General features: G+C 35.9%; 1 protein-coding gene across 1 annotated transcript in view; it reads right to left on the bottom strand.

Moving 5' to 3' along the window:
• The window catches only part of LOC145684381 (translin-associated factor X-interacting protein 1-like), a 155820-nt gene that overhangs the window by 5842 nt on the left and 136679 nt on the right, over positions 1-13299 (bottom strand). The window contains exons 11-12 of the mRNA XM_081756629.1: positions 1686-1844; positions 770-947 (exon numbers count right to left, since the gene is read on the bottom strand). Of these exons, the coding sequence (XP_081612755.1) occupies positions 770-947; positions 1686-1844 (337 nt within the window). The remainder of the gene's footprint in view (positions 1-769; positions 948-1685; positions 1845-13299) is intronic.

Raw genomic sequence — 13299 nt, 5'->3', positions numbered from 1 at the left:
TTGCGCATCGAGTGACTATTACTATGTTACTTAGCATCTCGAACTGAGTCTTGTCACTAATTTTCATCAAAATTCAACTCTCACGGTTTATGGACCTTCCTCGTTAGTGAAGGTTATTTGTTTAGCAATGTAATATATATGAATTAAAAATGAATAAAGACGTAAGGTTAAATAGCTTTATGGATGATTACCATAAAAGTTTTTACTTAAACATGGAATCAATTAACAATACGATCAAAATTATTTCAAGAAATTTTAGTTGATTTAAATTGAAGATATAATTAAAGCATGTATACGTGTTCACTATATAGATTAGAGGAAACAATCAAAACAGTGAATGATTTATGAGCTCAATATATTCCATAGTTTGTATATAGAGATGAGTATGATATTTCCAAAAATAGCGTTAAGAGACAACTGCATATAAAAAATATCTTTCTCGTAGTGAAAACCTTCTTAGATGTAATGAAGGAGGTTATTGTAAGGCTTATTATGAATTAAACACTATTTATATAGGTGAAAAAGTAAGATCTTGTACACAAGAAATCCATAGTATAGTACAAAAAAAATTTAAGTTGCAATTCTATCGTATATAAGCTTTACAAAAAGTTATTCCAAAGAAGATTTATAATATTGATAGATAAAGCTTTTCAAAGCAAATCAAAAGATTAAATATCGGTGAAAGATATTTAAAATTTTAAGACAATCTAAATATTAAAAGAATTTCCATCTTATATTCGAATTTGTTACAACAATTTGTCACACTTACGTATCTGTGGATCGATAAATTCAAAAGCTATTTTCAATTCCCGTTGGGTGATGTCTTCGTCCATAGTTTCTTCATCTAAGCCCAACTCAGCCAAAATTTCTTGAGCATAAACTTCCTTTTCTTGAATCATTTGTTCCGCAAGCTCTGTGAAAAATTTGCCCCTGTACCCAGCATCCGACTGAAAGGAAATAAGATACAAATTAAGATAAGATAGAGTTGAAAGACGGATTTCAATATTATTTTTATTGACAGTGTGATTGGAAAAATTTCACTATTTTAGATTTCCAAGAATTATACATCCAAGACATTCACAGTCTCTTTGCAAGGTATTGAGAACTTACATTTAGGTCAAAAACTACATTATACCTTCTGGACCATCTCGTTAGATTAACTTTCCTCAGAGTTAAATTTTGGTCAAGTGTTCCAAACAAAAGACTGCTGAGTATATTCCATCGCTTATTATTGTGCCCAAAAACAGTTAATATAATTTCATTATGACATTACCTATACTTAAGACTGAAATCTTTCACGTTCGTTACGGTAATAACTTAAGTTTTAAGAATGGTATGTGCTATAATTATTATAGATATGAATACCATGTGTTTACTTTTTTAGTATTACGAATACTTAATACTTACAAAAAAATATAAAAACATAAGTAAACACATACCGGGTCACAAGTGGGCCCCTGGCCTTTTGCCAGTACAGATCCAGACAGTCTGTAGTTACGCCAATGCTGTTACCTTGTTTATATTTTTCAACCTATTTTCTTCTCTATAATAGTAAAACAAATATTTTTAAAAATTTAGTATGCGTTTCGACCTGGTCCTCTGTACATGTGTGACTTCAGCTGCAGTTTTGGAAGGTTTGCAAATAAGAACAAGAAACATAACGAAAGTAGCTCGTACAAACTTACCTCTTTGAACAATTCATCTATAGGGAGAAACGATCCAACAGGTAAGTTGAGTTGCTCCATAGCAGCTTCCAACAGTCGGTCAACAGCTTCTTGGCTTTTCAGATGAAACACTGCGGAAGTAATTGTTCGGAATGTTTGTGGAGCTATAATCCCTGGTTCCTGTAACAAGAATTTCTTTAAATAGTGTTAAATTAGTTGTTTAAATAAGCATTCCTTATTTTCCATTGATTATCTTGAGAAGAAGGGTAAACGACTAAACCAGTCAATCCTCCTGCTCTTCAGTCGACATTAGTGCTACTAGGCTTAATTAGGTATTAAATGGGTGGGTCAAGCATGACGTACTTCCGGCATTTGTTACGCTGAATTTAAAAGGATTGTGCTGGATATGGAAATTAAAAATGGTTATGTTTCGCGAAGACCTATAAACATTCCAAAAGAAGAAAGTATTTTAAATCATCTCTTTTCAAAGACACACAAAAAATCAACATTTTTTTGCATTATATTAGAACTTTTGAAATTATTTATTTGACAAATTAAACGCAAATATGACTTATAAAATTCATCCTTCCTCTTAGTTCAAAATTTGGATTTAAGTACCATGCTTGTCCTCAACGGAAGAACGACTGTGTTTGTATGCCACACCCATCTCTGAAGGACGCCCTAAACCCATCCAAGCACATTTTAAACCATACCCATCCTCTACGTCCAGATTTTGTGTTTGTATACCATCCGTGCTCAACGGAGGAATTAAGTGTTTATATGCCACGCTCGTCCCTAATAGTTTACGGACGGCTATCAGGTTTTCTTCAAAGATGAAAAAGAAAGGATGCCTTAAAACCCATCCAAGCCTATGAATGGCTATTGAGTAATTTATTTGACAAACGCAAATGAGCCTTATAAACCATACTCATTCTCTATGTCCATATTTTGTGTATGTATACCATACCCGTCCTCAACGGAGGCTCAGTTATGTGTGTGTATGCCATGCCCATCTCTGGGCCCTAAAGCCCATCCAAACCTATGATCGACTATTTGAATAATTTATTTGACAAATGTAAATAAGGCTTATAAACCATACCCATCCTCTACGTCCATATTTTGTGTTTGTATACCATACCTGTGCTGAACGACAAGATCAGGTATGTTTATATGTCATGTTCGTTCCTAGTGTGTCCTAGTGTGACGACTATCAATCTTTTTTCTGAGATGGAAAAGAAAGGATGCCCTACAACCCATTTAAGCCTATGATTGACCATTAAATAATTTATTTGACAAACGCAAATGTGGCTAATAAACCATACCAATACCCTCTGGCCAGATTTTGTGTTTGTATACTACACTCTTGCTGAACAGATGTATGTATTTATATGCTACGACCGTCTCTAAAGTTTTAAAATCTTAAAGAATTAATTGATCAAACATTTAGACTATAAGAATATGTTTCTATATGAAAATAAAAGTGAAACATGTATTGTCCTGCTTTCTTTAACTACTAGCCATACCATTTGGACACGAATGTGTAACTTTCGGAACCTTACACTTTTACTGGCATTGGAAATAACGAAATTAATAAATACTTGACTAATCCATTGCCTAACTTTCAGGGCGATTTTGTAATTCCAAATTTTTTCTAAGTATAAACATACGTATATTCATATTGATGAGTGCAAATGGACGGTAAGTTAGAAAAGGAACTGTATACGAGGTAGTATCATAAACTTTCGAGACTATTTCTGTAACACGCCAACAGATGTCAGCACAAGGCTGCACGCACATGCACAGGAAACACCGACCTTCGTAAGTCAATGTGCCAAGAGACATCGTCCTGTGTACAATGAGACCTGTGCAGCTGATGCTATTCTGACCACTTGCGTTACCACGTCTGCCATTTTATTGTGGACATAAAGTTATAACAATGAGTGATCGTGAAATTCTGTGTGAAACTGGGCATATCCACCACAGAGACGCTTGACATGATTAAGCATGTGTATTGTGATGCTGCAATGAGTAGTTCGAGGTGTTTGGAATCGCACGCGTGCTTCAAGAGCGGAAGGATATCGCTGCAAGACGATGAGAGATCAGGACGACCTTCAACGAGCACAATACTCGAAAATGTTGATTTCATTCTGCAACTTGTGCATGAGGATCGTCGGAGAACAATCCACAACATTGCAATCATTGTTGATGTGTCATACAGAACAGTGCAGGCAATCCTCACAAATGATTTGAACATTCGATATGTTGCTGTTAAGTTCGCCCCAGACTGCTGACCCAGGAGCAGAAGGAGTACCCCGTCGAAGTCTGCAAAAGAATTCTATCAGCGTGTCGTGAATGATCCGCCCTTCATGTCAAGGACCATTACCGGTAACAAAACTTAGGTGTACGGGTACTACCCTGAGACAAAGCAATAATCTTCACAGTGGAAAAGCTCATCTCCACGACCGAAATCGGCTAAGTGCATGCTCATCGTCTTTATCGACATTCGCGGCACTGTGCATCACGAATTCGTCCCCAGGGGCAAGACCGTTAATAGATAGTTCTACTGCCAGGTTTTAAAGCGTCTGAGAGCGAAATCGACCGGATCTGCGGCGGGCGAAAAACTGGCTGCTCCACGACGACAATGCACTCTGTCACCGTGCTCTCCTCACACGTGACTTTCTCACCAGAAACACGACATAGCATTTCAACACCCACTCTACTCGCCAGATTTGTCTCCGTCATTTTCCCGAAACTGAATATCCAGCTCAAAGATCGCCGTTTGGACACCATTGTGGAGATCCAGCGCGAATCGCAGAAGGTGCTTGACGCTTCGAAAAGAAGACTTCCAGGACAAATTCCAGCAGTGACAGAAATACTGGAACCGCTATATTCCTGTACAAGGTGACTATTTTGAATGTGATAATGTGTAAACGTAGACACTATAGAAGTAGTTTCAAAACGTTTTGATACTACCTCGTATTTAACTTCGCGGCAACATATACCCTGGAATCAAATTAGAAGTTCCTAAGGCTAACACTAAAATAAATATCAGTGTTTCACTATGTTAAGACTAGTTTCCTAATGTACTCTCATTATTATTATTTAATGCTTTCATCATACGGACGGGTGAAAGTTAAAATGAGATAAGAGTCACTTTGCCAAAAAAAAAAAAAGATTCAGACATTCATCGATATTTAACAGAAAGTGTGAAGTAAGTCAGAGCCTGACTGAAAGATGGCAGATTTCAACAGATGACTAGTGATAAAGAAAATAGCTGTTTTGTATATCAGAAAAGTAGTGTAAGTCAGACAAGAAAACCTGACTTTCCCCTACATAGCTTTATTTCTTTTTTATTTTATTTTATTTATTGCAATAGGTGCAAATTAACAATTTCTTTCTGATTTTGAGATATTGTTGAAAATAAGACGGATAACAATATATTATTATCTATAGTGACATATTCGTATAGTTACTGATATTAATGGCTATGCTGTAAAATATTGCTTTAAGACGAAGGAAACTAAGAAACTGACATTTTAATAGAAAAGTTAAAAATGTTTATAACATCATTTGTGTTACTGTTCTTGAAGATCTTCTACATTAGTGTTTCATGAAAGGTAAGGACTATTCTTTTTTATTGTGTGAGTTAATTTCACATTATTCTTTGCTTTTTTTGTATTCTGTAGTTTAATCGTTTCACAATCTGTTTATTTAAAGATAATTGTCCTCTTCAACAGAGAAAAAATATAAGAATTGGGTCTGTAACCAGCTCGTGTGTAATATCAGCACCATCTTAGGCACACTATGAGTATACTCCCCTAGCATGACCTTTGTCCTCTTACAATAACAATTGTAAATAAGAACAAAGTCATGCCACTTCTGGCTTTGTCCTCTTACAATAACAATTGAAGGGTAAGGGGAAAAAAACAAGGAATGTCCATGTGTGTATTTTAACGGGTGCTTTGTCCTATCTGTTGGTGACTCTTGATATTATTTGACTGTATATGCATGCATGCGTACATGTAGAAAGTCCATGTAAAACGGGGCAAAAGATTTGACTAATCCTATTCACTTTGTACAGCGTTTCAATATTAAAACCCCGTTTTTTTCGAAAATGCAGTTTTGTGACATTCCTTCTTTTTTTTCCTTACCCTTCAATTGTAAATAAGAACCAAGTCATGCCACTTTTGGTTTGAGACCATCCTTAACCTCCCGTTATCCACTATGGACCCGTCCTGTTTTGGCTGGTAAGCATTGAGCCTGAAAGAATTAAAATCATATATATATATATATATAACAAATTTATACCAAGTATTAAAAAAGGAACCTACTCACTATTATACAGAAAAGGAATTTTTCTTCCCAAAAACATTTTCGATTGGTTACTTCATTTTTTCTTCCGTTGGATACATTTTGAAGGGTGTGGTCGGATAGTTTTCTTTCAGAGGGCCTTTCTAACCCTTAGAAAATAGCTTTTTAGATCTAAAATATATCAACTGTAATAAAAACAATGTCCGGAGTCACAAAGTAAATATGTGTGAAAGTTCACATGCATGTCAATTAGCAGTAATGGGTTTTATATTATATTTATCGAAATATGTTATGAGAAGTATATAACAAAGCGAAATCGAAATGGAAAGCAATATACTCATTGTTCGATGGAAAATAAGAAACTTTGTCCACGAAATATTTCGACTACTTACACTGCAGTCTTCTTCAAGACAAAAAGAATTAGGGAAATAGATTTTTAAAAAGTATAAAGATTGAGATACTTGAAGAGATACTGCAAAAGGCCTTATTCAGAGTCGTTTTGATGTGTGATTAGTGTCATACTAAAAAGTTCGACTAACATATGTTCCTTGTAATAGTCAGGCGTTTAGTATGACGCTAATCATACGTCACAACGACTCTGCATAAGGCCCATAATGTTTTAAAAGTAACTGAATGCTCTATGCAACACAACAAACCATTAGGCACTGTCAGCACAATGTTTCCACAATCCTACGTAGTAATGATTATTTTCAAATTGATATTTTAATTCTCGTATAGAAAGCACGTCCAAACGATAGCCAGTCGGGAGATTTTGAATTTAGCACAATGAAGCCGTTATAAAGTTTGTGGTCCCTTTGGAACAAGAAAAAGCTAAACATTGCCATACGTCGTACCTTTCTTTCCCTCACTCCCTTTTCTATCTCCCTCTCTTTCTCTTCCATCTATGTTTCTAACAGTTTGTGTGCTGGGAAGTGTATGAGGGGGGTGGGAGGTTGTGTCAAAGAAAAAGGATCATTGACAAAGATTTTTGCAACAGCTTGGATTCAGTTTATTACCTGTCAGTTACTTTTCAAGGGAGAGAAAAACCAAACAGGACAGTATGAAAAGAAACTGCACACGGGAGTGGCATCGCTCTCTGAGCAAGTGGCTGTCTTTAGACTGAGGCTACTATACAATAATCGTATATCACTTGTTTAAATTTATTGGACTTTATATAATTCTATATTTATACCTGTAGAATGTGAAACATTCATATTGTAAGGGTCCTCAACTTTCAGTGCGAGCACATGTTATATCCATACAACACGTGTTATTGTTTACAATCATCAATCAGGGCCGGATTTCCCAATAGACCCGGTAGGCCCGGGCCTATGGGCGCAAGCTCCCAGAGGGCGCACGGCCGAGAGAAAAAAAAATAAAAAAAAATATCTAGAAATGAAAATAAATAGCCATAACTTAACATATTTTTTTGAATTGATTAAAAAAAATCAGGCTAATAAAGAATTCTGATTTTGAAGTTCATTGAAACAAATAATTGTTGGTAAAGTTAAACTATTTTTCAACATTATGCATCAACTTCGTTCATTACTTTAAAAAACAGTTTTTGTGTCACGTTATCAAAATACTTCATGAAAGCTGAGTTTCTGAGATTAAAACTATTTTATAATGTATTACAGAGTTTTTTTTTTAATGTATTTGCCCAAATGGCTAAATTGAACAAAACCAAAGTTATTCACCAATCTTTTGTTAATACATTAACGGTATTTTGTTAAGCCCAGAACCAAGTAAATTCCTCAATAAACTTGCAATGATAAAATTGCATCGTGGAGTGGTGTTTAAGCAATTAACATATAGGCCTGATATAATTTTTTAATAAAGGTTTTTAGGAAAGTAACTTTAACCAGACTAGGGGGCGGAAAAAATATTGGGCTTAGGGGCGCCAAAATGCTAAATCCGGCCCTGTCATCAATACACAGAGACGATACACATGAGGTAAACAGGAATATATGAATCTAGCACGACGGAACCCGAGGAGGAGCGAGCCAACCAGAAATCACCGATAAAAATGGACCTGAATAGGACAGAAGTATCAGTTGACCACTGATCGCATAACCTACACTTGCTCCTGAGGTTGCCCTAAACGAAGGAGTATTATCCTGCCCAAAATCCCTGAAGGCTGCCATGAGCTAAGGGAATTCCTAATTACAACTTCAACCTCTGAACGTTAACATGAACTAAGGAGGTTACCAAACACCGTATCGTTACAAACACTCTAAAGGCTGGCATGAGCTAAAGGGTTCCCGTACGAAAGCATTATCTTCCTTCACCTATATTTGTGATAAGGAAAAATGCTGATATATTCTCTTTGTACATACAAAGACATTTTGTACTCCTTTTATAAAATAAATTCGGTGAAGAGTTAAATCCCGGACTATTATTATCTCTACCAACTAGACAACACCATATAATCCTATACTTACTCTTTTTAAACATATTATTGCTTATATACTCATATAATCCTAAATTTACCCTCTTTATAAACTATTAACATTTCAATATTGATATAATCATGTATTTATTCTCTTCTGAATCTATTAGCTTTTAAAGCTTCATACAATCCTATGTCTACCTCATTTCAAATTTTGCGTATAATTCACTTTATAATCTCATACTCTATAATTTCATCTCTTAAGCACATTAGTGTTTATTTCTTCATATAACCGTTATTTTATTTTTGTTATCCTTCCAGTATTTAAATCTTAATGCAATTTTATACTTTTGTTTTAACTTACTAGTGTTTAACAGGTTGACTGCCAAGGTGATTTGAGGGTACTGCTTCCAGGAGGCCATAAATTTCTTCTTACCTTTGGCTCAGTTACAGTGTTGGGTAAGTTACTTGTAAAAATGTAACGCGTTACAAGTTACTTTACATTCTCTTAAAATGTAACGCGTTACTTGCCCCAAAAAAGTAACTTTTACTTTACTTCGAAATTAACGCGTTACTTTTAGGTCCGAAACTTTAAAAATGTGAAAAAATTATGACTTCAATATTTCGTACTACTATTCCTACCGCTATTATTATTATTATTATTATTATTATTATTATTATTATTATTATTATTATTATTATTATTATTATTATTATTGCATGTTCTGAATCGCTTTATGTAAATGCAAGGACAAATTTTTACTTGATATATGAACATTTTTAATATAATGCAACATTGATAAAATACCATACTGCGTTACTCGTAGGGATGGACACGAGCCAGTTCAAGAGAGTTTTCTTTGAAACTCGATTCGACTAGAAACAGACCTCTTTGAGCTCGACCCGGAAACTCAACTCGAAAAATTTCCTCCAACTCGACTCGAATTGGGATCGAGTTTCGAGTCGAGTCGAGCCAAATCCGGTGTGTAGTTTCGAGTACATTCTTCAAGTATATTACATAGACAGTATACTTATTATCAATGACACTACTACTACTACAACTTATTATTATTATTATTATTATTATTATTATTATTATTATTATTATTATTATTATTATTATTATTATTATAACACTGTATATAAAAATGAAAGATAGGCGGTTTGTATTTGAATACTAAAAACTAGTTGATTGCCAACCTCGGTAGTCGTGAAGTCTAGGAGTCAAGGACATTGTTCACGAGCTTCTGAACTTGGGTTGAGGGCCTAAGTTGAGTATTCGGGCTCGAGCCAAACACTGTTAAAAGTTATAGGGCACTGGCCAAATATCTTCAAAACTGCTCGGCCCGGGTTTAGAATTGTCAACGACTCGAGCAGCTCGGCTCACAGCTCATTCACCATCGACCCGAACCGAGAAGTGAGCCGAGCCAACAGCTCACCCAACCGACTCGGCTAGAGCCCTCGGCTAAGTTGAGCCGAACCGAGGAGATGGCTCATCCGTACCAAGCCAGCTCGAGCCGATGGTTCACCCCAAGTGAGCCGGCTCGAGCCATCTTCCCAGTTGAGCTGAGCCGAGCTGAGCGTGTTATAAAAAATCTCTTGTGGTCTCGCTATCGAGACGAGACGAGATGCGAGCAGTGTCCCCTCTCGTGAGCAACACTAAAAGTATTACATATTACTGTTTAGCTTACATTTCTCATGGCTTTCTTTTTCCAGTGTAATCAGGCCATGATTTCAAGACGAGTTAAAACGAACGAGCCATTTATCAAACTCGACTGGACTCGAAACTCGACGCGAAAACCTGAATCGGCTTATAACTCGACTCGAGGATATTACCTTTGACTTGAGCCGAAATTCGACTTGAATTCGAGTCGAGTCGTGTTTTAGCTTGACTCGTGCTCATCCCTATGAGTTAGAAAAAATGGTTGCTTATTATTATTCTGCTAAACTAATTATATAATACTAACAATGTTTTATGTAAAATTAAAAATACAGAATATAGAGAAACATTACACTACAATTAATAAAATGAGAACACATGAACTGGGAGTGAATCAAAACTTGCCAGTAACTCTAAAATCGATACATGCTTTTTGAAGCTAGTTTCAAATTCAATCAATGGGACTCTAGGATAAGCAAACTGATCTGAAAGAACTCCAATATTACATACTATCAACAAACTATTTTCTAGTAATAAAAGTGCCTGCTCATCAGAACACAGTTTATTCATATTAACCCTTTACTGTATATCGTTAATTATGGCACCCTAGTTGTTGATAAATATTTTTCGCCGGGGCACTTCAGACACTTTATTTTTAAATTCTGTCCACCATCATCCTCAGCTCTTAAGGAAAAAGTATTCTTTCAAATGTTCGAACGGTAAAATATTTTCGTTCTCCATCTTTATAAAAACAACACCAATCAAAGTAAAATAGACTACCGGTATCATTGCACTCCTAGTTCACTCACTGAAAGTATTGATTTGGAGCTGTCAAAATCTACGACAAAATCTTCCAGGTGCTTGCAATCAGTACACATGATTTCCCTAAGGCTGTCGTCATCTTCAGAAAACAGCAGGTGGCACTACGAACTTATCTGTTTCTCTGTGTATCCGTGACTGTCGGTCACTGACATACGTAGTTCATGCTCGATTGTTTCATTCTGAGAAATTCATTTACAGGAAACATTTGTTTCCGAAAAAAAAAATTATATATACCTATATTGTAGTTACTCATCCGAAATGTAACGCGAAAAAAGTAAGGCAAACTAGGTACGTTACTTAAAAATTTGTAACGCGTTACCGTTACAGTTACTTTGGAAAAAATGTAACGCGTTACTTGCGTTACGTTACTTCCCAAGACTGCTCAATTATGGATAGTCATGTCACATTTTTGTCGCTATATTTTGCTTCTCCCGAAAATGTACCAATGGGAGCCGAGCACCATATGTCATGCTTATGGTCTCACAGTAATTTGTGACAATTAGCATCATATATGATGCTCGAGAACCTGAATAGGTTAGTAATTTGTGATACCGAGCATGAGCATCATATATGGTGCTCATGGCCCCACAGAAAAATAAGGTGAGCACCACATATGATGCTCATGGCAGTCAACCTGTTAAAAATAATGCATATTGTATACTTATACTTGTGCAACTCTAGGTATAGCATAGGTAGAACAAATTATAGTCCGAAATCGTTTTCTCCCGCTACCAGATTTTATTATAAAATTCCACTCTAAAACAGTATAATTGAAATAAGTATAAATTCTCTAATGTTTCGGTTAAAATAGGTCTCCCGTTCGATCTGACGGTCTCGGGAAGGTTTAGCCACAAAGCACGCTACGTGAGGAGGTGTAGGACACTCATTGCTCCACTGCAAGCAGAGAGTGTTTACAGTCCCACCAAAGCTCCACTGTAAGCTAGACGGATATTGTGATCAGGAATCTCTGCAAGCAGAGAGAGAGAGGGGAGAGGTAAAGATCTCCACAAGACTCCACTGCAAGCTAAAGGCTTAGATTTAGATAAGGTACTCCCAAAGCTCCACTGCAAGCTAAGGAAGGGAATTTGACCAGCCGGAGACTGGTGCTTGTTACTGAAATCCTCTTGGCTATATAAGTGCTCCAGGGGAGGCGGAGGCGCTGGTAATCTTTCGTTGCCTCATGATCAATGGTGTCGCTGTCATCTGCCACCATAGTAATCGTAGTAAGACGCACATAGTTGATGTTTGTCAATAGAAGCACGTGTCGGTTGTTTGTAAATAAAACCATGTGGCATATTACAATATGATCCTACCCTTACCTCTTTCTGAAGATGCTAGTGCTTAATTTTATACGTTATCTTATACTATTTTCTTTTAAAGCTTGTGTATAATTCATCCTATAATTCCACATTCTCTAATTTTTCTTTCTAACGAATAAGCATCTATAACCACAATTTTATTTCTCTAGCCAATTACATACTACTTAAATCTTATTGCAATTCTATATATGTAGGGTTGCCAACCATCCGGCATTTTACCGGACAGTAAGGTTTTTTAGCTTCCTTGTCCCGTGTCTGGTACGACCTCAAGCCAAACATCAAATGTCCGGTGTTTTTTCCTCTTACTAATCTTCATTTTCTTTCTCGTTCTCCTATTATCTGTTTCATTCAGATTATTTTGGAGTGACGGAAGGAATCGTTGGTCGGTGAACATGGTTAAAGCAGACCTTATAATTCGCTTTGATATCGATCTGTCGTACACGGAATTTGTTCAAATGTTGAAGGCATTAAAATTTACTGAAGTTATCAAAACTGCTAATGGTGAACAAAAGTACATTTTCAAGGCCCCAGCTAGCACTGCTTCATTTTCAACTGCAGCTTCCAATTAAATAATGCATTTGAGACCCAGTAAAAGTATGTAGGCATTATGAGACAGTATCAACCCCAGCGAAGTTGATATGACTTATTTTTTAAGTATATTTTGTGCATGCAATAATTATATTGCCAATTATATTTGATTTTCTGTTTTAAATAACAATGTATTATTGATGGTAGGTTACAAAAATTAGATGTGCCGACTTAACCAAAACTGGAATAAGTAAGCTTAATTAAGGCGTCAAAAGTAACTAAAGATATTAAGAGGCCTTATCACTGCGAAATTAAAATACCGCTAATTTTACAGTAATTATGTGCTATCTTCAAATAGATAAAAGATAATCGAAAAGTGGAACAAGACCTCCCTAGACAGTATTATTTTGCGTGAGATACCGTTATCACGACTCATTTATCTGCTTTCGATTTCCAGCCATTTAGAAAATCGGCATTTATTTTCGCGTTTCTAAATAACAGCAAACGAAAAGCTACTAGGTGACTCGTGATAACGGTAACTCATGCAAAATAACATCGTCTAGGGAGGTCTTGATCCACTTTTCGATTATCTTTTATCTATTTGAA

This window comes from Thermobia domestica, chromosome 1 (genome assembly GCF_964235325.1).
Source record: "Thermobia domestica chromosome 1, izTheDome1.hap1.1, whole genome shotgun sequence".
In the NCBI taxonomy this organism is placed as follows: domain Eukaryota; kingdom Metazoa; phylum Arthropoda; class Insecta; order Zygentoma; family Lepismatidae; genus Thermobia; species Thermobia domestica.
The sequence above is the reverse complement of the archived record's forward strand: the minus strand, read 5'-3'. Positions and strand labels throughout refer to the sequence as shown.